Below are 26008 nucleotides of genomic sequence, written 5' to 3' on the forward strand. Positions count from 1 at the left end.
CAGCTGTACGTTTTGGATGCAATTACCTGTAAAGTAGGCATTATTAGGCCCATTATCTATGTTCTGCTCTTTGGTAAAATTACCTGTAAGTGGACTCATCATCGACATGAGGGAGTGGGGAATTTAAAAAAAAATAATACAAGTATTTCTGAAGTTTCTTATTCTTTGAAATCTCTTTCCTACAGGTTGTACCCCAGGACGAGAGGTCAAAGGATGCTACCAAAATAAGTGTGAGTCTTTACTTGCTGCAGTATATGTTATATTTCCTGCCTGTGTGGCTTCTCTTTTGCACTTTTGTATTTGTCTTGTTGGCAATCCAGTGTCCAATAGAGGCCTCATTACCAAAAAAACAATGCAATAATTATTGACATTTATTGGGGGCTGTGGAAGCTGAATGTCAGCTTTTTTTCAAGAATCCAGAACTTATGAGAGTTCCACAGTATACCTTGAATCTTGTAATAAATCAAATCTAGTGATACTTAACTTGACATTTTTGCCATCCATTGTGATATTTTGGGAGGATAACCTACCTTCCAATTAATGGCAAAGCATTTCTTAGCCGCTATAAATCCTAGGTTACACAGTTTTTTCTGACAACAGTCTTCGGTATCAACATTTCCAAGCAAACAAAAATGGAGAGAATCTGTTGACATGCTGAGATAAAATAACATACTCTTTGACAGAATTCAACCACCCTTCACAAGACCACAACATATGCAAATATGTCCCCTTTTGTGTTTTACACCTCCAGCAGACTAATTACATTTCTGAGTGCATGATATTCAGTTTCACTGGCATATATAGTACGTTCTATGTATGGTCTTAAACTGCAGTAATGCAGGCTGCCTGGCTGCCTGACCCTGCTGAGACCCCTGTCACCATCTGACCCTGCTGAGACCCCTGTCATCATCTGGTCCTGCTCAGATGAGGCATGACAAAGAATTACCTTGGTGTACATTTATACATTAGTATTATCCAAGAATAGAATCAATGATTCAATAATTGAAATGACCATCACTCCCAGATCCCAGACTGTAGCCTACCCATCAACTCAAGATTTCACTGGTTGTTATAATATACTGCAAAATTCACCTGAGCTCTGTAGACTGGTCTTCCCTGGCTGTCTGACCCTGCTGGGACACCTGTCACCATCTGATCCTGCAATTCCAAGATGGCGTAGCAGTGAGGACGTGTTTGTTGTTGTCCCGTGTAAATTGTATGGGTTTTTTTGGTCTTTTTTTGTATATATCTCTTTTTCAATTTTTAATTTAAATATACCTTCCGGCAACCCGCCTCGCCCAATGTGATACGGATCTGCTATTTTTAGACCTTATAGCTAGAACCTCCATCAGCAGCTAGCCATCAGAAGCTAACCAATTAATTAGCTACTAGCTATTTAGTCATTGTTAGCCACTGCTAGCGGCCTTTACCTTTAGTTCAGACACCAGCAGCTTTTAGCCTGGATAATACCTGCCAGTCTACACAGCACGACATCAACCCTGAGCAAATTGGACTTCTTTTCTCCACTACATTGCCGGATTCCTGCTGTAAGCTCTGGACCATTACTCCGGATCATCGCAGCTAGCTAGCTGCTACCAAGTGGCCCAGCCCCGAAGCTAGCCTTGAGCCAAGTCCATCTCCCAGCCTGCTCAGTGGACCCTATGATCACTTGGCTACACAGTTGAGGCCTCCCGGACTCTTCACTAACACGACGAGAAGCCACTACATCACCGGATTCCTTCCGTAAGCTCTGGACCTTTGCACCGGGCGCACCGGAGTGGCAATGGTGACTAACGCCCTTGTCCCAAAGCTAGCACCAGTTAGCCTCGAGCCAGGCGCATCTCCTGGCTAGCAAACTCAATTACTCCAGCTATAATACCTCTTTTGCCAATTTGGCCTGGACCCTTAGTCAACACGGAGCCCCGCCGATCCATCACGACTGGTCTGCCAACTTAATTCTGTCCGATGTGCCCTCAACCGGCCTTTGCCAGACATCGGTGCTACCCTTGTCCCGAAGCTAGCACCAGTTAGCCTCGAGCCAGGTGCATCCCCTGGCTAGCGTAGTAATGACTACCTAACGGCTTCCCTGTTTCATCTATTGTTCACTGGACCCTATTGTCACTTGGCCTCATAGCTGATGCCTGCTGGACTGTTCATTAATCACGGTACTCCATTTTGTTTATTTTGTTTATCTGTCGGCCCCAGCCTCGAACTCAGGCCCTGTGTGTAGTGAACTGACCTTCTCTGCCAATTCATCGTGATTGCTTTATGCCTTGCTTTATGTCTCTCTCAAATGTCAATATGCCTTGTATACTGCTGTTTAGGGTAGTTATCATATCATTTTATTTTACTGCGGAGCCCCTAGTCCCACTCAACATGCCTCAGACAGCTCTTTTGTCCCACCTCCCACACATGCGGCAGCCTCACCTAGCATAACTAGTGCCTCCAGAGATGAAACCTCTCTTATCGTCACTCAATGCCTAGGTTTACATCCACTGTACCCGCACCCTACCATACCCATGTCTGTACATTATTCCCTGAATCTTTCCTACCACGCCCAGAAATCTACTCCTTTTAATCTCTGTTCCCAACGCACTAGACAACCAGTTCTGATAGCCTTTAGCCGTACCCTCATCCTACTCCTCCCTGTTCCTCAGGTGATGTAGAGTTTAACACAGGCCCTGTTTGTCCTCGGGCACTCATTTGTTGACTTCTGTAACCGTAAAAGCCTTGGTTTCATGCATGTTAACATCAGAAGCCTCCTCCCTAAGTTTGTTTTACTCACTGCTTTAGCACACTCCGCCAACCCTTTTGTCCTTGCTGTGTCTGAATCCTGGCTTAGGAAGAACACCAAAAATTCAGAAATTTCCATCCCCAACTACAACATTTTCCATCAAGATAGAACTGCCAAAGGGGGAGGAGTTGCAATCTACTGCAGAGATAGCCTGCAAAGTTCTGTCTTACTTTCCAGGTCTATTCCCAAACAGTTCAAGCCTCAATTTTTTATTAATCTCTCCATTAATAAGTCTCTCAATGTTAAAGCCTGTTATAGCCCCCAGCTGTGCCCTGGACACCATATGTGAATTGATTGCCCCCCATCTTTCTTCAGATTTCGATCTGTTAGGTGACCTAAACTGGGACATGCTTAACACCCCGGCCGTCCTACAATCTAAGCTACATGCCCTCAATCTCACACAAATTAAAAAGGAACCCACCAGGTACAACCCTAAATCCGTAAACATGGGCACCCTCATAGATATTATCCTGACCAACTTGCCCTCCAAATACACCTCTGCTGTTTTCAATCAGGATCTCAGCGATCACTGGCTCATTTCCTGCATCCGTTATGGGTCCACGTACAAACGACCACCCCTCCTCACTGTCAAACGCTCCCTAAACACTTCTGCAAGCAAGCCTTTCTAATCGACCTGGCCTGGGTATCCTGGAAGGATATTGACCTCATCCCGTCAGTAGAGGATGCCTGGTTGTTCTTTACAAGTCCTCACCATCTTAAATAAGCATTACCCTTTCAATGTAGCACTAATGTAGCACTAAGAACAGATATAGCCCTTGGTTCACTCCAGGCCTGACTGCCCTCGACCAGCACAAACACATCCTGTGGTGTACTGGTTTAGCATTGAATAGCCCCCGCGATATGAAACTCTTCAGATAAGTCAGGAACCAATACACACAGTCAGTTAGGAAAGCAAAGGCTAGCTTTTTCAAACAGAAATTTGCATCCTGTAGCTCTAACTCCAAAAGGTTTTGGGACACTGTAAAGTCCATGGCGAATAAGATCACCTCCTCCCAGCTGCCCACTGCACTGAGGCTAGGAAACACTGTCACTACTGATAAATCCACGATAATCGAGAATTTCAATATGCATTTCTCTATAGCTGGCCATGCTTTCCTCCTGGCTACCCCAACCCTGACCAACAGCTCTGCACCCCCCGCAGCTACTTGCCCAAGCCTCCCAGCTTCTCCTTCACCCAAATCCAGATAGCTGATGTTCTGAAAGAGCTGCAAAACCTGGAACCGTACAAATCAGCTGGGCTAGACAATCTGGACCTTCTCTTTCTAAAATCTTCAGCCGCCATTGTTGCAACCCCTATTACTCGTCTGTTCAACCTCTCTTTTGTATCGTCTGAGATTCTTAAAGATTGGAAAGCTGCTGCGGTCATCCCCCTCTTCAAAAGGGATGACACTCTAGACCCAAATTGTTACAGACCTATATCCATCTTGCCCTGCATTTTCTAAAGTCTTCAAAAGCCAAGTTAACAAACAAATCACTGTCCATTTTGAATCCCACCGTACCTTCTCTGCTGTGTAATCCGGTTTCCGAGCTGGTCACAAATGCACCTCAGCCACGCCTAAGGTACTAAATTATATCATAACCTCCACTGATAAAAGACAGTACTGTGCAGCTGACTTCATCGACCTGGCCAAGGCTTTCGACTCTGTCAATCACACTATTCTTATCGGAAGACTCAACAGCCTTGGTTTCTCAAATGATTGCCGCGCCTGGTTCACTACAACTTCTCTGATAGAGTTCAGTGTTTTAACCACAGGGTTCAATTCTCGGGCCTACTCTTTTCTCTGTATATATCAACGATATCGCTCTTGCTGCGGGTGATTCTTTGATCCACCTCTACACAGACAACCCCATTCTGTATACATCTGGCCCTTCTTTGGACACTGTGTTAACAAACCTCCAAATGAGCTTCAATGCCATACAACACTCCTCCCATGGCCTCCAACTGCTCTTAAATGCAAGTAAAACTAAATGCATGCTCTTCAACCGATCGCTGCCGGCACTCGCCCGCCCAACAAGCATCACTACTCAGGTTCTGACTTAGAATATGTGGACAACTACACATACCTAGGTGTCTGGCTAGACTGTAAACTCTCCTTCCAGACTAATATTAAGCATCTCCAATTAAAAATTAAATCTATAATCGGCTTCCTAGTTCGCAACAAAGCCACCTTCACTCACGCTGCCAACATACCCTCGTAAAACTGACTATCCTACCAATCCTCGGCTTCGGCAATGTCATTTACAAAATAGCCTCCAACACTCTACTCAGCAAACTGGATGCAGTCTATCACAATGCCATCCGTTTTGTCAGCAAAGCCCCATATACCACCCACCACTGCGACCTGTATGCTCTCGTCGGCTGGCCCTCGCTACATATTCTTCACCAAACCCACTGGAGCTCCAGGTCATCTATAAGTCTTTGCTAGATAAAGCTCCGCCTTATCTCAGCTCACTGGTCACATAATTTTTTTTTTTTTTTTTTAATTTTACCTTTATTTAACCAGGCAAGTCAGTTAAGAACAAATTCTTACTTTCAATGACGGCCTGGGAACAGTGGGTTAACTGCCTGTTCAGGGGCAGAACGACAGATTTGTACCTTGTCAGCTCGGGGGTTTGAACTCGCAACCTTCCGGTTACTAGTCCAACGCTCTAACCACTAGGCTAACATCCACCCGTAGCACGCGCTCCAGCAGGTATAACTCACTGGTCATCCCCAAAGCCAACACCTCTTTGGCCGTCTTTCCTTCCAGTTCTTTCTGCTGCCAATGACTGTAACGAATTGCAAAAATCACTGAAGTTGGAGACATATCTCCCTCACTAAATGTAAGCATCAGCTATCTCAGCAGCTTACTGATCACTGCAACTGTACACAGCCCATCTGTAAATAGCCCATCCAACTACCTACCTCATCCCCATATTGTTTTTATTGACTTTTTTTTTGCTCTTTTGCACACCAGTATTTCTACTTGCATATCATCATCTGCACATCTATCACTCCAGTGTTAATTTGCTAAATTGTAATTTTGCCACAACTTTGGAAGAATGCTTGTGGTCATTGTCCATTTGAAAGACCCATTTGCGACCACGCTTTAACTTCCTGACTGACGTTTTGAGATGTTGCTGCAATATATCCACATAATATTCCCTCCTCATGATGCCATCTATTTTGTGAAGTGTACCAGTCTCTCCTGCAGCAAAGCACCCACACAACATGATGCTGCCACCCCCGTGCTTCACGGTTGGGATGGTGTTCTTTAGCTTGCAAGCCTCCCCCGTTTTCCTCCAAACATAATGATGGCCAAACAGTTCTATTTTTGTCAAAAAAGTACAATCTTTGTCCCCATGTGCAGTTGCAAACCGTAGTCTAGCTTTTTTTTATGGCGGTTTTGGAGCAGTGGCTTATTCCTTGCTGAGCGGCCTTTCAGGTTATGTCGATATAGGACTCGTTTTACTGTGGATATATAGATGCTTTTGTACCTGTTTCTTCCAGCATCTTCACAAGGTCCTTTGCTGTTGTTCTGGGATTGATTTGCACTTTTCGCACCAAAGTACGTTCATCTCTAGGACACAGAGCGCATCTCCTTCCTGAGAGCTATGACGGCTGCGTGGTCCCGTAGTGTTTATACTTGCGTACTATTGTTTGTACAGATGAACGTGGTACCTTCAGGTGTTTGGAAATTGCTCCCAAAAATGAACCAGATTGTGGAGGTCTACAATTTTCTTTCTGAGGTCTTGGCTGATTTCTTTTGATTTTCCCATGTTGTCAAGCAAAGAGGCACTGCGTTTGAAGGTAGGCCTTGAAGTACATCCACAGGTACACCTCCAATTGATTCAAATTATGTAATTTAGCCTATCAGAAGCTTCTAAAGCCATTACATCCTTTTCTGTAATTTTCCAAGCTGTTTAAAGGCACAGTCAACTTAGTGTATGTAAACTTCTGACCCACTGGAATTGTGATATAGTGAATTCTAAGTGAAATTACTTGTGTCATGCACAAAGTAGATGTCGAAACAAGAAATTTGTGGAGTGGTTGAAAAACGAGTTTTAATGACTCCAACCTATGTGTATGTAAACTTCCGACTTCAGCTGTATGAGTACCAAGTATGTCTACTTCACCATCAGCCTGTTTTGTTGGTAAAGGTACTGTAGTGTAAACATTGTATCTTTTGAAATTGCAATATGTAATATGATACACTCATCGTGATTGGGTTTTAGTCCAGAGAGGCTAGAAAGTGATTTGGATCTCAACGTGACCATGCAGGGATGGAGATTGCAGACATAAGAAACTTTCTAAAGCTCAGTACTTTCTGAGAAGTCACCATTATTTACTATTTTACATCTGGGGTTGCTGTACATAACTTTAACCCATTGTATAAGAGATTCACCAAAATTAAAATAGTCCAGGCATTTCTATATCATTTCTAGTCATACTTTGTCATCATCATTTTCAAAATCTGCTATGAAGACCAGACCTGGTATCTATGATGTTTTATAATGTTTATAAAGTAATTTTCGTATATTATCTCCAATATATCGTCCATGTAGGAAATATCTGGTAAAACCTTCTTAATTCTATGTGCTATGCATTTCGCCGGGATTTTGGCATCACAACATTGAAGTGTAAGAGGCCTCCAGTTTTTTAAATGGACTTGATCTTTATACTTACCACCTGGGTCCTGTTTCAGTAGTATTGAAATCAGACCTTCTTGCCTGATAAAATAGTAGACCTGATTGTCTGCCATTTTTATAGAAGTAGTTAAAACATGCTAATAATGGATCTTTGAGGACATCAAAAAAGGTCTGATATACCTCTACTGGTATACCATCAAGCCCTGAAAGGATTTAATTGCGTCAAGAAGTTCCTCCTCTGTAAATTGGCCTTCACACAGGACTTTCTGTATATTTCTTAATTTTAGATGATTATTATTCCGAAATAAATCCTTACAGTTAACATCATTCAGTGGAGATGGAAGAGACTGAAAAGAAAACATGTGCTTAAAAATGTTGCTTCCTCTTTCAAAATATAATTTGGTAAATCATGGATGATTATATAGTGAGCAAACCCAATGCCATGATTAGATTGTGAAAAAACACACCAATCTCTTGCGTAAGTCCTTTAAACAATTAAAGCTAATTTAATGTATTTATAGCGTTTTGGAAATAAACTCTTCACTTACAGTACTTCTGCTACAATTATGTGTTTCAGTTCTATAGAAAGACTGAGGCTGCAGTAAGGGGGTGTGATGTCTTCTTGTCTTTTGAGCCCAACCTCACGACTGCAGTGCGCTCTGATGTCTTAATTTAAAAAAGGAGAGACTGTGTGCTCCTTGCTGGAGAATGATCGGGGAGTCAGTAGAACTTTTGATAGCTCATCTGCCCAGGTAGTGCCTTGTTGCCGCCAGCCTGGCTGAGGGTAATGATTTGTTAACGGCTAGTTCTGTGCTCGCACAGCGGCTCTTCAGCTTGCTTTGCGTGTCCCTCTACTCTCTCGTCTTCAGGAGAAGATGAAGCCTATCTCTGATCTGAGGTTTCCTCCCTGGTTAATGTCCCTGTTGGCTGGCTAGCTGCTGCTGACTAACCATAATGAAACCAACAGCTGTGGTGTAAAGGAGGACGCCACTGGGCCGTTGCTCAGCCGGTATAACGGTACAGAGTCGCTCAGCCGGTATAACGGTACGGAGTCGCTCAGCCGGTATAATGGTACAGAGTCGCTCAGCCGGTATAACGGTACGGAGTCGCTCAGCCGGTATAACGGTACGGAGTCGCTCAGCCGGTATAACGGTACAGAGTCGCTCCGCCGGTATAACGGTACGGAGTCGCTCAGCCGGTATAACGGTACGGAGTCGCTCAGCCGGTATAACGGTACAGAGTCGCTCCGCCGGTATAACGGTACGGAGTCGCTCAGCCGGTATAACGGTACAGAGTCGCTCAGCCGGTATAACGGTACGGAGTCGCTCAGCCGATATAACGGTACGGAGTCGCTCAGCCGGTATAACGGTAACGGAGTCGCTCAGCCGGTATATCGGTACCGAGTCGCTCAGCCGGTATAACGGTACGGAGTCGCTCAGCCGATATAACGGTACGGAGTCGCTCAGCCGGTATAACGGTACGGAGTCGCTCAGCCGGTATAACGGTACGGAGTCGCTCAGCCGGTATAACGGTACGGAGTCGCTCAGCCGATATAACGGTACGGAGTCGCTCAGCCGGTATAACGGTACGGAGTCGCTCAGCCGGTATAACGGTACGGAGTCGCTCAGCCGGTATAACGGTACGGAGTCGCTCAGCCGGTATAACGGTACGGAGTCGCTCAGCCGGTATAACGGTACGGAGTCGCTCAGCCGGTATAACGGTACGGAGTCGCTCAGCCGGTAAAATGGTACGGAGGGTTCCAGCCCATTGGTTCCAGCAGACATGGATATGGATATTAGCCTTTCATGTTTCCCCACAAATACAGCTGATGGCCTCAACCAGATCATTTTCATATTCTATTGATGTAAAATCAAAGATGCTGAGATTATACTAAACCATGCAGACCTACTAACTAAACTCCACCAACATTATTTTGCTCAGTTTTATTGGTTTTATTCTCAAGGCTGAATGTGATTGTGTGATTTTCTCTCTGAGCTTAGAGGACTCTGGGCTGATAACAGAGATACACAACCACAGACTAATCATCAGCCTTGGCTACACTACCTGTGTGGGAGGAAGCTGATATATAGAAAACTGTATTTATACCCTGGTGTGTCACAACCACAGACTAATCATCAGCCTTGGCTACACTACCTGTGTGGGAGGAAGCTGATATATAGAAAACTGTATTTATACCCTGGTGTTTCACAACCATTGACTAATCATCAGCCTTGGCTACACTACCTGTGTGGGAGGAAGCTGATATATAGAAAACTGTATTTATACCCTGGTGTGTCACAACCACAGACTAATCATCAGCCTTGGCTACACTACCTGTGTGGGAGGAAGCTGATATATAGAAAACTGTATTTATACCCTGGTGTGTCACAACCATTGACTAATCATCAGCCTTGGCTACACTACCTGTGTGGGAGGAAGCTGATATATAGAAAACTGTATTTATACCCTGGTGTGTCACAACCACAGACTAATCATCAGCCTTGGCTACACTACCTGTGTGGGAGGAAGCTGATATATAGAAAACTGTATTTATACCCTGGTGTGTCACAACCACAGACTAATCACCAGCCTTGGCTACACTACCTGTGTGGGAGGAAGCTGATATATAGAAACCTGTATTTATACCCTGGTGTGTCACAACCACAGACTAATCATCAGCCTTGGCTACACTACCTGTGTGGGAGGAAGCTGATATATAGAAAACTGTATTTATACCCTGGTGTGTCACAACCACAGACTAATCACCAGCCTTGGCTACACTACCTGTGTGGGAGGAAGCTGATATATAGAAAACTGTATTTATACCCTGGTGTGTCACAACCACAGACTAATCATCAGCCTTGGCTACACTACCTGTGTGGGAGGAAGCTGATATATAGAAAACTGTATTTATACCCTGGTGTGTCACAACCACAGACTAATCACCAGCCTTGGCTACACTACCTGTGTGGGAGGAAGCTGATATATAGAAACCTGTATTTATACCCTGGTGTGTCACAACCACAGACTAATCATCAGCCTTGGCTACACTACCTGTGTGGGAGGAAGCTGATATATAGAAAACTGTATTTATACCCTGGTGTGTCACAACCACAGACTAATCATCAGCCTTGGCTACACTACCTGTGTGGGAGGAAGCTGATATATAGAAAACTGTATTTATACCCTGGTGTGTCACAACCACAGACTAATCATCAGCCTTGGCTACACTACCTGTGTGGGAGGAAGCTGATATATAGAAACCTGTATTTATACCCTGGTGTGTCACAACCATTGACTTTCCCACAGTATGTGATCACTTCGTGTTATCTAAGATCGGACACTGTAAAATATATTTTCAACAGATTTTATAAGCCACTGAACTATTAGACCCGTAACAAGTAAAGGTGTTCTGTATGTATGTACGGCCACAGCAACTCCTCATTTGTTTTAGCGAACAAATGGAACAGATCTCTCTGCAACATGGGAACGAAGTTCTGACTGTGTGTGTACATGTAATTTGTGTGTGTGTGCCTCCTCACATCCCCACTCAATCTGTTTGGTTGCCAGGCGGCTTTGTTTAGTGCAGTGGCCGGGTGGCTGTTCTCCCCCTGGGCTCGGTGGGGCTGCCAGCAGTACAGGGCTTGGGGAGGAGGAGGTGCATCTGCTCTGTAAGTGTGTACTGTGGTGCATCTGTGGCAACGCAGCTAGCATCTCATTACAGAGCCGGCTGCCAGCCTCATTCGGATCAGACAGCTTGGCTGTCACACACACACACACACACACACACACACACACACACACACACACACACACACACACACACACACACACACACACACACACACACACACACACACACACACACACACACACACACACACACACACACACACAGGATGCAGGGACAGAGGGGGAAGTGGTGGGGATGCACAAGGACGTTTGTTTTCTAGGAAAATTATTAACAACAGATATAGACACTTAGAATCTTCAGAGTGGAAGGAGAAATGTATCTGGCTGGCAAATTAGGGTTGAAGTGAGCATATTTCCTCTGAAAGGATAGCCTGTCAGGAATCCAAATATATAATTTCTCTCTTGGGAATAATAGACCAATATATTTTCTCTGTCTATTGCAGGTGGTAAAGGTTGCTGGGAGCAACATCTCCCACAAGTTGCGTCTTTCCAGCGTGAAGCCATCTGATGAGGGCACGTATGAGTGCCGCGTGATCGACTTCAGCGACACCGATAGCAATGCCCGCCACCACAAGGTGAGGGCATACCTGCAGGTGGAGCCAGAGAGCAACCATAACCCGGCGCTGCGCCACCATGGAGCCAACTTTCAAACCAAGGACACCAAGGTTCTGGCAGGCAGCGGCCACCAGCCGGAGCATGGCAAGCACTCGCCAGCAGCCCACCACAGCCACCACAAACCAACAGGCACTGGCAGGGAGCTGAGGAAGAGGTCTGCTGAGGATGACAGCGCTACTGACTGCACTGACAGCTGTCCTCTAGGCCTCACAGCTCACCCATAACCTCCCTAATCTGCTCCAGCCTCAGCTCCAAGCTCCAACCTTGTCCTACACCCCAGACGGGCAAGTCCAGTCCTGGAGGACCACAGTGTGTAAAGACTTTTGATTCAACCACCCCAGCTGTAACATACATGATTAAATTAAAGTCTCTGTACACACCGCTTCCCCTGTTGCGTACCCCTGCCCTCTGCCCAACATGCACACACCAAATGGACTCTGGTGCCACCCCAGTCCTATACCTTGGCCTCTCTCCTCTCCCCTTACACTGCCCTAACGCAACAATGTCCCACCAAAAACACCTCAGCTCCGCTCCCAGTCCCAGCCCCCTCTTTCTATATCACAACCCTCTAGATCAGGGGTGTCAAAGTCATTTTTCCCCGGGGGCCGCATTCCATTTCCAACGAGGCCTAGAGCGCAGCACTGAAAATTGGTTATATTTCCTCACCGTCAAAATGAGCTAAAAACAGTCCATAGTTTTGGGAATTTACGACGCTCCCTGACTCTCTAGCTTTTATTTCTGTGATTATCAGCAAGCTGGACCTCGTCAAGAAACTGTATGAATGTTGATCCATTATAATGTTTACACAGTTTTGATTTGGTTTTAGTCATTTTAAAGTATATTGACCCCCCCCCCCCAAAAAAATACATCTTTAAATCCACCCGCAGGCCGGATTGGACCACCTCGCGGGCCGGATCCGGGCCGTATGTTTGACACCCCTACTCTAGATGGTCCACACTCTATAGATTACTGTATAAAATTACAAAGTGAGTGCATGTTCAACATGTTTTCTTAGAATGTTTTTCAACCATCCATGAGGAAATACAGTTTTAAGTTGGACAGTTAACTTGTTGCTTTGTTAATTCATTTTGGTTTGTTAATATCTTAAGTTACTCTCCGTTTCTATGTTGCATTTGATTTAGCCAAAGTAAGATAGAGAATACTTTTTCTGAGCAGTTCATTTGCTGTCTCTCTATGAGCAACTTCATGGAGAAATATAATTTGGTCACTTTAATTTGGCCAAAGCTGCTTTGTTTGATGAAGAGTTTCCTCTCAAGTATGATTTCGACTCAACCAGATCTAAACCAATGTTTATCAAATAAAACCTGTTTGTGGTGTTTTCTGCTTTCACTACAGACTGAATGTGACATTGTGAAAGACATGGATTAAAGGAACTGTTTCTAGCTCTTAACTTTGCTTTAATGTTTTGTAAGAAATCATTATAAAAATGTATATTTTAGAATTTCTTCTAGGTTGTTGGTCTCGCACTAAATGTATGCCTTTATCAAATTAAATAAATTGTACATTAACCTATTTACGTATTTATTGTGACTTGAATGCAAACTGCCTTCAGAGTAACTTCATTATTTAGTACCTCTAGTATGTACGGGCTTGAGACGTTGATGATGGAAAATATGTTTGCATTACATTCATCATGAAAAGTCAGCATCTGACCTTGCAATTATTTATATGCTAACACACACTGATTTGTATGCTGCCATTGTAGAGACATTATTATTCAAAGCCAGAATACTCCATCACAGTCAACTCATAAGGCAGTCATACATTTCCTCTTGCCAGTCTCCTTACTCACACCCATGCATCCTGAGTAATCAACAAATTGAGTTTTACAGTATGTAATCTCTGAACTGCTTTACTCTTAGGTGTGCCAAACAGTGCCTGCCTAATCAGTCAAGCTAGGCTGTCAGATGATTTGATGATTAACAGAATATGAACCATTGCTGCATGAAATTATCAAACGTGGTTGGAGGGAAATCGCTTCATCCCGTTCCTGGCTGTGTCTGTATGGGCTGCCAGGCAGGGCCTCCATGGCTGATGAGTAATGGCGCTATTGTCAGCGTTGGCAGCTGGATAAATAGCAAAGTATGGTGGAGATGAAGCACTCCCTCGCCAATGCAAAGCACATGTGGCAACCCTGTTCCTGTCTCCACAGCATGCACATTCATTATGTCACGGAGAGGCTTCCAGACCCCTCAGTCTTAACAAGACCTGACAAACAAGCCAGGGCTCTAACCTACACTTCAACCCTCAGTGGACTTCAAGTTGTATTCAAAATCACGCTTGGACTTTCAATCAGGCGTTTGTGCAGCAAGTAGCGGATCTGTTTTGTGTGAATCAACGGGAGGTTAGTGTGGAATGACCATGACCCCTGGTTATCAAAGGAAAAATGGAACCAAGATGGGAAGCTGAAGCCGTTCTGGTAGGTGACCTAAACTGGGATATGCTTAACACACCGGCCATCCTACAATTTAAGCTAGATTCCCTCAATCTCACACAAATGATCAAGGAACCCACCAGGTACAACCCTAAATCCGTAAACATGGGCACCCTCATAGATATTATCCTGACCAACTTGAAATCAGGATCTCAGCAATCACTGCCTCATTACCTGCATCTGTTATGGGTCCGCAGTCAAACGACCACTCCTCATCACTGTGAAAGGAGGTGACACTCTAGACCCAAACTGTTACAGACATATATCAATCTTGCCCTGCCTTTCTAAAGTCTTTGAAAGCCAAGTTACATTTCGAATCCCACCGTACCTTCTCTGCTGTGCAATCCGGTATCCGAGCTGGTCACAGGTGCACCTCAGCCACGCTCAAGGTACAAAACGATATAACCGCCATCGATAAAAGGGCCTGTTGTCCGGACCTCTGGCAGTCTCTATGGGGGTACCACAGGGTTCAATTCTCAGGCCGACTCTTTTCTCTGTATATATCAACGATGTCGCTCTTGCTGCGGATAATTCCTTGATCAACCTCTACGCCATTCTGTATACATCTGGCCCTTCTTTTGACACTGTGTTAACAAATCACCAAATGAGCTTTAATGCTATTCAACACTCCTTCTGTGGCCTCCAACTGCTCTTAAACTCTAGTAAAACTAAATGCATACTCTTCAAACGATCGCTGCCTGTACCCGCCCGACTAGCATCACTACTCTGGACGGTTCTGACTTAGAATATGTGGACAACTACAAATACCTGGCTAGACTGTAAATTCTCCTTCCATACCCCATATTAAGCATCTCCAATCAAAAATGAAATCTAGAATCGGCTTCCTATTTCACAACAAAGCCTCCTTCACTCACGCTGCCAAACATACCCTCGAAAAACTGACCATCCTACCAATCCTCGACTTCGGCGATGTCCTTTAGAAAATAGCCTCCAACACTACTCAGCAAATTGGATGAAGTCCATCACAGTGCCATCTGTTTTTTCACCAAAGCCCCATATACCACCCACCACTGCGACCTGTTATGCTCTCGTTGGGTGGCCCTCGCTACATATTCGTCGCCAAACCCACTGGCTCCAGGTCATCTATTCATCTTTGCTAGGTTAAGCTCCACCTTATCTCAGCTCACTGGTTACCATAGCAACACCCACCCATAGCACGCGCTCCAGCAGGTATATCTCACTGGTCATCTGCAAAGCCAACACCTCTTTGGCCACCTTTCCTTTTAGTTCTCTGCTGCTCCAATTTTTTTTTTTTAATTGAACTTATATCTCCCTCACTAACTTTAAGCATCAACTATCTGAGCAGCTAACCAATCGCTGCAGCTGTACATAGCCCATCTATAAATAGCCCATCCAATCTACCTACCTCATCCCTGTCACGCCCTGGCCATAGTTTACTTTGTATGTTTCTATGTTTTGGTTGGTCAGGGTGTGATCTGAGTGGGCATTCTATGTTGGATGTCTTGTTTGTCTATTTCTGTGTTTGGCCTGATATGGTTCTCAATCAGGGGCAGGTGTTAGTCATTGTCTCTGATTGGGAACCATATTTAGGTAGCCTGTGTTTCACTGTGTGTTTGTGGGTGATTGTTCCTGTCTCTGTGTTTTGCACCAGATAGGGCTAGGCAGGGTTGTTATTTTGTTAGTTTAATCGTGTATAGTTTCCTTATTAAAATAAAATGAATAACAACCACGCTGCATTTTGGTCCGCTCCTCCTTCACCAGACGAAAGCCATATTGTTTTTATTTACTTTTTTTTTTTGCACACCAGTATTTCTACTTGCACATCATCATCTGCACATCTATCACTCCAGTGTTAATTTGCTAAATTGTAATTACTTCACTACTATGGCCTATTTATTGTCTTACCTCCTTACTCCATTTGCACACACTGTATATAGATTTTTCTATTGTGTTATTGACTGTACTTTTGTTTATTTTAATGTGATTTATTTTACCTTTATTTAACCAGTTAGGCAAGTTGAGAACAAGTTCTCATTTACGATTGCGACCTGGCCAAGATAAAGCAAAGCAGTTTGACATATACAACAACACAGAGTTACACATGGAGTAAAACAAACATACAGTCAATAATACAGTATAAACAAGTCTATATACGATGTGAGTAAATGAGGTGAGATAAGGGAGGTAAAGGCAAAAAAAGGCCACGGTGGCAAAGTAAATACAATATAGCAAGTAAAACACTAGAATGGTAGATTTGCAGTGGAAAAATGTGCAAAGTAGAAATAGAAATAATGGGGTGCAAAGGAGCTAAATAAATACAGTAGGGGAAGAGGTAGTTGTTTGGGCTAAAATATAGATGGGCTATGTACAGGTGCAGTAATCTGTGAGCTGCTCTAACAGCTGGTGCTTAAAGCTAGGGAGGGAGATAAGTGTTTCCAGTTTTAGATTTTTGTAGTTCGTTCCAGTCATTGGCAGCAGAGAACTGGAAGGAGAGGCAGCCAAAGGAAGAATTGGTTTTGGGGGTGACCAGAGAGATATACCTGCTGGAGCGCGTGCTACAGGTGGGTGCTGCTATGGTGACCAGCGAGCTGAGATAAGGGGGGACTTTACCTAGCAGGGTCTTGTAGATGACCTGGAGCCAGTGGATTTGGCGACGAGTATGAAGCGAGGGCCAGTCAACGAGAGCGTACAGGTTGCAGTAGTGGGTAGTATATGGGGCTTTGGTGACAAAACGGACAGCACTGTGATAGACTGCATCCAATTTATTGAGTAGAGTGTTGGAGGCTATTTTGTAGATGACATCGCCGAAGTTGAGGATTGGTAGGATGGTCAGTTTTACGAGGGTATGTTTGGCAGCATGAGTGAAGGATGCTTTGTTGCGAAATAGGAAGCTGATTATAGATTTAACATTGGATTGCAGATGTTTGATGTGAGTCTGGCAGGAGAGTTTACAGTTTAACCAGACATCTAGGTATTTGTAGTTGTCCACATATTCTAAGTCAGAACCGTCCAGAGTAGTGATGCTGGACGGGAGGGCAGGTGCAGGCAGTGATCGGTTGAAGAGCAAGCATTTAGTTTTACTTCTATTTAAGAGCAGTTGGAGGCCACAGGAGAGCTGTATGGCACTGAAGCTCGTCTGGATGGTTGTTAACACATTGTCCAAAGAAGGGCCAGAAGTATACAGAATGGTGTCGTCTGCATAGAGGTGGATCAGAGACTCACCAGCAGCAAGAGCAACATCATTGATGTATACAGAGAAGAGAGTCAGCCCAAGAATTGAACCCTGTGGCACCCCCATAGAGACTGCCAGAGGTCCGGACAACAGGCCCTCCGATTTGACACACTGAACTCTATCAGAGAAGTAGTTGGTGAACCAGGCGAGGGAATTATTTGAGAAACCAAGGCTTTATCCCACGTGTAACTCTGTGTTGTTGTTTGTGTCGCACTGCTTTGCTTTATCTTGGCCAGGTTGCAGTTGTAAATGAGAACTTGTTCTCAACTGGCCTACCTGGTTAAATAAAGGTGAAAAAAAATAACATACATTTAAAAAAAAAGGCGGAATTGCAGGCAAATGAAAGCTCTGCCATTCTACTTACGGTAGAAAAAATCAATTATGGCATACATTGCTACAGCTACTTGTATGAAAGGCTAAGCAGTTACAATGAAGAGGTCAGGAAAAATAAATGTATGTTATAAAAAAAAAAAAAACACTAATTGTTTATTAAAAAAGAGGACTATTAATTACTACCTTTTTTTCTCCTTTACATTCAAAATACTGGTCGTTTGTCCATCCCTTGGGAGCACATTGGAATATGTACACCCTTACCCAACACAACAGAATCAGCACTTAACATTTGTGTTTCAAAGTCACTGTTAAACTATAGGATGAAGTCTGCAAGGCAGAGTCCCTGAAAAGAGGTTCGGGGACAAGCTATGCTCTCCTGAGGCTGTCGTCAGTGTAGTGTTCCCTTCTCGGTTTGGGGACAGACGGGTGGATGACTGGGGTACTGTTCATCAGTGCAGCTCACTGGATCTGAATCCCTGCTGGCTGTGTGTCCTCAGGCAAAGTCCTCCAGGAGTTTCAAGACATTATCTGTGTATTCATTCCTCGGGAGGCCCATCCCACTCAGCTCCACAGGCTGCAGGTCAGGGTGGGGTGGGTTGTAGGAGCAGGGACAGTACAGCTCGTTCAGAGTCAACCAGAAGGCATCAGGATCCACTTCTATTAGGCGGAGGAAGACACTACACAGAATAGAGATAGATCAATTCAACTGAATAAAATGACAATAGAAAGCTTACTCTTAAAACATAAGGTCATAAATGATATGGGATAAATCACAATATACAGACATGATAAGGAGATGGTACCAGATAAAAACAGGATTTTAATTGTACTGCTAGATTTATTATTGCAATTCAAATATACCTCAGACAGGCCTCTTGCAGTTTGGGTGGCTGTCTACAGCTGAGGTAGGGCAGGCAGGATTCCGTTACAGCATCCATATCTGAGTCCCCTGCAAATACAACTCAGATATACCACATATATACCAGAAGGAAAACCAAGGAAAAGAAAGAAAAAATGGGAAAAGAAAAAAGAAAATGGAGATACTGAAATGACTTGGGAATTTCACAGCAGCCTGCCGCCATCTCCGGATTTCACACATCCACTCCCCACTCTCAGTACCTTTCATAACCATGGCAACTCCATCACTTTGTAGTAGTCCCCTCCCCATTCCCCCGATCCCAGACACGTATTCCCTAAGCTCCTAACTGGGCTGCCATTCAAACCTCATTTCAAAATAAGCTTTTCTCGCTTCTTGCTAAAGCTTTTCTTATTTGACAATTCAACCCAGACGGGTGAAAAACCAGCCTGCTCGTTGTGTCAGAAAACATTGGTGCATATTTGAAAAGATAAAGGGGATTATTTCAGAATTCATTTGATCCAGTATACCTATCCCCCTCTTTTCCGTGGAATCTAGAGGTGAACACAGAATATAAATACTGAGAGAGAGGCCAGCCCAGGTGTTTCTCTATTGGGGTAAATAAACTTAAAGCGTATTACATTGGGAGAATTTCTCTATGGCCAAGAATTGCCTTTCTGGAGATGCCCCAGCGGTGAGGTGGAGCTGATGTTTACCAGTGTGTTCTACTATTTCTGCTGCAGCAGCCTCTGTCTCTCTGTCTCTCTGTGTCTCAACTTAAACCGACTCAGCTGTATTCATCTGGGGTTGATGTGAAGGGAGGTAGCGTCTTCACAGACCAAGGACAGAAAGACCATGAATCGGCTCAGCTAGGTGAGGTGTATCCACACGGTGGGTGTCATGCTGGCCCTGTCTTGTGTGTCTCGATATCCCTTGACTGTGGCAGCAGCAATGGCTGTCTCCCTTGGGAGCTTGGTTGGGGAAATGTACATGAACATACACCATTCAATGCAGTCTATAGGATACACCCGTGTAATTCCAAAACAGTGCAATAGTGGCACCTAGTGGCCAAAAACGTTACCGTTTTAACATTCCCTAAAGAATTATGAAAATAAAGCTGAGTCCCTACCTAGGTCCAGATGAAGGCAGAGAGCTCCCAGGCCCTGGAGCACAGCCAGCTGTAACTTGTAGGCCAGGGTGTGGCTGTAGACTGGGCCAGCCCTGGCACTCACTGGCGCCTGTTTGGACAGCCAGGCAGTCAGCTTGGGGATCACCTCTTTAGACACCCTCTTCCTCAGGAAATCTCTGCAGGTTTCCCCCAATGTGCACAGAACCTAGAGAAATACATCATTATAAATACCAACTGTTCTAGGTGAATCATATGTATACAGTCAGGTCCGTAAATATTTGGACATTGACCAAGTTATTATTATCTACCACAGCATATTGGAGTTGAAATTAAATAATGAATATGAGCTGAAAGTGCAGACTTTCAGCTTTAATTACAGTATTCCAAATCTGGTGAACGGTGTACGAATTACAGCACTTTCTATATGTGGTCGCCCTCTTTTTAAGGGACCCAAAGTAACTGGACAATTGGCTTCTCAGCTGTTCCATGAGCAGGTCTGTGTTATTCCCTCATTAGTTCATTTACACTCGTGGCTCCTGAGTGGCGCAGCGGTCTAAGACACTGCATCTCAGTGCTAAAGGTGTCACTACAGACACCCTGGTTCGACTCCAGGCTTATTCACAACCGGCCGTGATTGGGAGTCCCATAGGGTGGCGCACAATTGGCCCAGCGTCGTCCGGGTTTGGCCGGTGTAGGCCGTCACTGTAAATAAGAATTTGTTCTGAACTGACTTGTCTGGTTTAAATAGGGTCCAGAAAAGGTCCAGAGTTGATTTCAAGAGTGGCATTTGGAATCTGTTGCTGTTAACCCTCAATATGAAGTCCAAAGAGCTGCCAGTGAAGCAAGCCATCATTAGGCTGACAAAACAAACCCATCAGAGTGATAGCAAAAACATTAGGTGTGGCCAAATCAACTATTTGGGACCTTCTTAAAAATAAATAACGCACTGTTGAGCTCAGGAACACCAAAAGTCCCAGAAGACCATGGAAAACAACTGTGGTGACAGAATAATTATTCCCCTGATGAAGAAAAAACCCTTCACAACAGTTGGCCAGATCAAGGACACCCTCCAGGAGGCAGGCCTATCTGTCAACAATCAACAATCAAGAGAACACTTCACTAGAGTAAATAAAGAGGGTTTACCACAAGATGTAAGCCTCAAAAACAGGAAGACCAGATTAGTTTGTCAACAAACATCTAAAAAAGCCTGTACAGTTCAGGAACAACGTCCTATGGACAGATGAGACAAAGGTCGACTTGTACCAGAATGAAGAGAAGAGAATAGAAAAGGGAAGGAGCTGCTCATGATAGCAGCATAACACCTCATCTGGTGCGGCAGGGTAGCCTAGTGGTTAGAGCGTTGGACAAGTAACCAGAAGATTGCAAGTTCAAACCCCTGAGCTGACAAGGTACAAATCTGTCGTTCTGCCCCTGAACAGGCAGTTAACCCACTGTTCCCAGGCCTTCATTGAAAATAAGAATTTGTTCTTAACTGACTTGCCTGGTTAAATAAAGGTTAAAAAAATCTGTGAAGCATGGTGACAAAGGCAGCAGGATCAATTCTGAAGTGTTTAGGCCTATATTATCTGCTCAGATTCAGCCAAATGCTTCAAAATTCATTGGACGGTACTTCGCAGTGCAGATGGACAATGACCCGAAGCATACTGCGAAAGCAATGCAATACTTTTTAAGACGAAGAAGTGGAATGTTCTGCAATGGCCAAGTCAATCACCTGAAGCCAATTGAGCATGCATTTCACTTGCTGAAGGAAGGCAAAACTGAAGGCAAAACACCCCAAGAACAAGCAGGAACTGAAGACAGTAAAGGCCTGACAGAGCATCACCAGGGAAGAAACCCAGCATCTGGTGATGTTTATGGGTTCAAGACTTCAGGCAGTCATTGACTGCAAAGGATTTGCAACCAAATATTAAAACTCACAATTTAATTTATGATTATGTTACTTTGTCAAATTACTTTTGAGCCCCTAAAATTGGGGGGCTATGTATAAAAATGGCTGTAATTCCATAACGGTTCATACAATAATTTTGACAAAACCTTAAATTAAAGATGAAAGTCTACACTTAAAGCACATCTTGATTATTTCCTTTCAAATCCATTGTGGTGGCGTACAGAGCCAAAATTATGCAAATTGTGTCACTTTCCAAATACTTATGGACCTGACTGACAAATTAATTCCCATGTGTACTTTTTCCTAATTATGTAATCAACTATGTATTTTGTAAACAGGAAATGATTATTATTTAACTGAATGAAGGTGAGTAGTAGTGAAATAGACACCCTGAAGGCTCGGAGGACAGCTAATGGGTCATCAGCAGTAAGTCTGAGCAGCAGGGCAGGCCAGCAGCGGTGGGCCATGGGCAGTAGCTCATTCTCCTTCTGACTTAACACACACACACACAGTTCCAACACATCCAGGACCTGCAACAAACCAAATCAAAAACCTGGGTCAGGACTCACAGAATTGGACATAGTGAGCACACGTGACAGCAACGTGTGGCTGAGGATGATATTTTATTGAACTCTCTGGTCTTTAGATTTCAAGCTAAGTATCTTTGAATTCAAAAGAATCTAGAGGACTACCTTGAGTCTGAGTCTCAGGCTGGGGTCTGAGAGCAGGTGAATGCAGCGCTCCATGACGTCTTTAGCTATGATGATGTGGGCTGGAAGCTCAACTTTCACATCAGGACCATCCATATCCTCTTCACAGTCCATGCTTGGCGGGAGCTCTGAATTCAAATAAAAATAATAATACACGTTTGAATTCAGTGCTAGAAACCCAGCGACTCATTACATTTAACATTTAAGTCATTTAGCAGACGCTCTTATCCAGAGCGACTTACACATAACACTGATGGGTTCTGATTTCTGTTGCACCATTTTCAATTGACATTTTGAAACATGACTGTCACAGCAGCACACCACACAAAATCGTCCCGATGCCTAAAAAGCAGCGCAATGACTCACACCCAGCTATGAGGAAAACAGCACGAGTCAAACTTATTCAGGTCTGACACGGCACAGTAGTGTTGAGAACCTTCACCAAGCACAGTACTAATGTTGTGCATCATTAATGTGAGAACTTTGTTTTCAGGGGAATAGTGTGGCAGTCAGAGAGAGCCCTAACTAACCTGGGTGCTCTGTGCCCTCCTCCTCTGCCCCGATGCCCACTGCCAGCTCCTTCTGTTTGTGGTAGTCCAGGAGAAACTGCCGCACATTCAGCTGGTCCTGCTCACGCCACACCTTCTTGGTTCCCAAAGCGTCAATTGTTCCCGCAACACTAGAGGGGAACCACCTCGCTGTAGTGGAAAAGCAACATGATTAAGATGGTGTTACTTAGGCTGTGTTAGCTAAAGGTTGTCATTTTGTGTCCTGCGTTTCAATTTCCTCTGAGTTCTCCAATTCAAAAGCATGGCATGACATGGTGATAACAATGTTATAAACTAGGGAAAACATTTAAGTGGATGTGGAAACTTTACCTAGGGCCTTCATAAGTGAGTGCAGCACAGTGCAGAACAGAGGGGACGTCTCGTCGTAGCTCATGTCCAGAGCCAGCAGCACGTCCTGGACTATGTCCCCCACCAGAGGCAGCAGGCTGGAGTCGGAGTGACTGAACATGACGGTGAGGACCCTGGGGGCGTGGGGGTGGACACCCAGCCTCTGGAGGTTCAAAGACACGTCGTTCAGCAGGTAATCTGAGTTCTCATTGATCAGCTCTTTCAGGGAGGCGTATCCACAGGCCTGGCTGATGTCCCACATGGCATCCAGCGCTGCCTGGCTGATCAACAGGGTTTCATCCCCGGCCTTCTCCAGAACCGGGTACAGTGATGTCATCAGAATGAGACGGAAGTCCATCCCCAAGGCCTGTGCGAAGCAGCCTATCCCCTCCAATTGAATGCATATCTGCCAGATGTTGCTGTTCAGCTCGTGGATGGTGGAGCTCTTGTGGACTGCTTGGACCAACTGGAGAGGATTCCCTTTCCCTTCAACCCCATTAGATATGGAGAAGAGACTAAATTGAGTTTGCTGCTCCTGTTCCCCTCTGTCTGACTCCTCACCAATACGGGTTGGCAGATGCCAGTGGCTCAGGCAGATGTACTCCTCTATGATGGATTCTACTACTGCTTTCAGGTCTTCCTGACTGGGCACTCCCTGCCTCTCCTGGCCTCCTGCCACACCGATGCCTGCTGCTCCTGTGATCACCTCATTCAGCACCATTGCAGCTTGCTTCCTGTAGACCGACGACTCCTTGTACAGATCCATGAAGTGATCTACTAGGAGATAGGCGTTCCCATAGTAACCTAACACCCTGCAGATCTCCTTGAGCAGGGAGAAGATTCTTTCGTCTGTGAAGTAGAGGAAGTGCTTCCTCTGAGCATGTGCCCCATGTGACCCGGGCCCCGTCTCCACAGTTACGGCAGAGCTCCTCTCCTCCACGATGCGTACGTCCATCACGTCTAACTCCAACACCTGCATCAGGGCCTTGGACACCCGCTGGAGGTGGGCCGCTGAGTTGAGTACCACTATCACCTTGGGGCCCAGGATTTTGAGGTAGCCCAGGAACACGTTGAGGACAAACACCTTACGCTGGTCATCAGACGTTCTCATGAGGCGCGGCAGCGAGGTGGCCAGGGAGTGGAGGTTCTCTGACAGAACATCAGTAAAGGCCTGGTTGTTACTATCTGAGCTCTGATGCCTCTCTGCCACCTCCCTCAGGGCAGCCTCACACCTCTCCCTCACAGTGGGCTCCTCATCGTTCACAGCCCCCACCAGAGCCTCCAGGAGGGGGCCCACACACTCACCCAGGGAGGAGTTACAGTTGGCCAGGAGGTGGTCTGAGAAGTTCACCATCTCAAGCCTCACTCTCCAGTGCTGATGAGCTGAGGTGCAGGAGATTATCTTTTTTAACAGTAAGGCCAGCCTCCCAGAGGTGTTTCGCACCCAGTCCTGAGTTCTCTGCACTACCAGCTCACATACTCTCCCTAGTTCCCACAGCTGTCTCTCCCCAGTCCCTGTGTTCTGAAGCTGGTCGTCAGCCATCACCAATCCCACTGTCTTAAACCACACCTTAATGGCCCTAACTGTGACAGCATGTCCATGTCTCATATCGCCAGTGATCACACGGCTCACAGCGATGGTGATCCCAGGTAAGAAAGAAGCCATGGTGCTGCCTAGGATACGCCTCTCCTTCTGATCCACCAACACATGGTCCATAGAACAGTCACACTGAAGGGTCAGGGCTTGCAGGCATTTCAGAGCAGCAGCCTGCACGGTGCGGGACTTCTCCTGCTCTGCCAGTGCCAGCAGCAGGGAGATAGCAGCCCCAAGGCCAGGCAGCATGATGGGCTCAAACAGCTTGAAGACCACGTCACCATAGGCTGCATGGAGCAGAGCATCCAGACACCTCAGTACTGCAGCTCTCAGCTCCTCGGAGGTAGGTGCTGGCTTCCCTGGGTCCGTGGGGGAGCAAAGGCAGAGGCAGAGCTCTGAGAGAAGGTCCCTCAGCGTCTCCCAGCTCCGTACACAGGTGTTCTCCAGGACATATCCCATGGCCTCGGCTACAGCCTGGATCAAGCCATCCCGCTTGGGGCCAGGGATTTTCAGGATGAAGCGGAGAGGAAAAAGGACATAGTCCTGCAGCTGCTGCAGAGTTCCATGATTTACATGCCTCAGCTGTGTGCTCAGGGTTTCCACATTGCCCACCGTGGGCTCACGTGTCAGGAGCACACAGGCTGGACGGAGGTAAGCAAAAGCAAGCTTTGGGTCATCAATCTGATGGTCCATTCTTTGAAGACAGATGTCACTCACTGAAAGAGAGAATGATGATATTGGTCATTTGATCATAAACTGTATTTGGATGCAGTTTAGCAGTAGGCAGGCTCAATGCATTCAAATTATTTTGACTATCAGAATAATAGCTTAGAGGTATATCTTTCAGTTACCTAAATGTTCATCTTATAGGCTTAACTTTGGTCCTTTATTCGTCACCCCAAAACAGAACTTTGCCTGGCCATCCTTGCTAAAGGTAACGTTAACGTTAGATAGACAGAAAGCTAGCTATCTAATGGAATGCTTAAATGCCAAAGCAAGAGTAACCTAACAAAGTAAACTTCAAATTAGCTTACCTTTGTTAGTAAATATTTTGTGACGGACATCTGAGACGAACTCCTTTCGAGATACAGCACTGAAACTGAATGAAGACTGTCCTAGCTGGCTGTCACACCAGCGTCACTTTTCCCTGTAGCTACGTC

The 26008-nt window shown here is 45.1% G+C and overlaps 2 protein-coding genes across 2 annotated transcripts in view; one reads left to right on the forward strand and one right to left on the reverse strand.

The window, feature by feature from the left end:
* LOC135527558 (V-set and transmembrane domain-containing protein 2-like protein) overlaps positions 1 to 13279 on the forward strand; it is a 31432-nt gene extending 18153 nt beyond the window's left edge. The window contains exons 3-4 of the mRNA XM_064956053.1: positions 186 to 230; positions 11581 to 13279. Of these exons, the coding sequence (XP_064812125.1) occupies positions 186 to 230; positions 11581 to 11976 (441 nt within the window). The 3' untranslated portion in view covers positions 11977 to 13279. The remainder of the gene's footprint in view (positions 1 to 185; positions 231 to 11580) is intronic.
* Positions 13280 to 17875: 4596 nt separating this feature from the next.
* tti1 (TELO2 interacting protein 1) lies at positions 17876 to 25951 on the reverse strand. Its single transcript, XM_064957107.1, has 8 exons — positions 25883 to 25951; positions 23237 to 25564; positions 22889 to 23056; positions 22341 to 22486; positions 22038 to 22178; positions 19740 to 19944; positions 18616 to 18703; positions 17876 to 18431 (listed from the first exon to the last, which is right to left on the reverse strand). Exons 2-8 carry the CDS (start codon positions 25539 to 25541, stop codon positions 18248 to 18250), a joined length of 3237 nt encoding a protein of 1078 aa, XP_064813179.1. The 5' UTR covers positions 25542 to 25564; positions 25883 to 25951; the 3' UTR covers positions 17876 to 18247.
* Between the last annotated feature and the right edge of the window lie 57 nt (positions 25952 to 26008).

The sequence above is a fragment of the Oncorhynchus masou genome, chromosome 33 (genome assembly GCF_036934945.1).
Source record: "Oncorhynchus masou masou isolate Uvic2021 chromosome 33, UVic_Omas_1.1, whole genome shotgun sequence".
Lineage (NCBI taxonomy): Eukaryota > Metazoa > Chordata > Actinopteri > Salmoniformes > Salmonidae > Oncorhynchus > Oncorhynchus masou.

Bases quoted from the DNA above. Each gene is read 5' to 3' on its own strand.
- tti1 (XM_064957107.1), bottom strand. From the start codon at position 25,541: ATGGACCATCAGATTGATGACCCAAAGCTTGCTTTTGCTTACCTCCGT. The intron at 19,945-22,037 runs GTGTCTATTTCA...GTATTTCTCTAG, and splicing joins CTGTCCTCCGAGCCTTCAGG to GTTCTGTGCACATTGGGGGA. The intron at 18,704-19,739 runs GTAGGGACTCAG...TTGTATTTGCAG, and splicing joins CTGCCTTCATCTGGACCTAG to GGGACTCAGATATGGATGCT.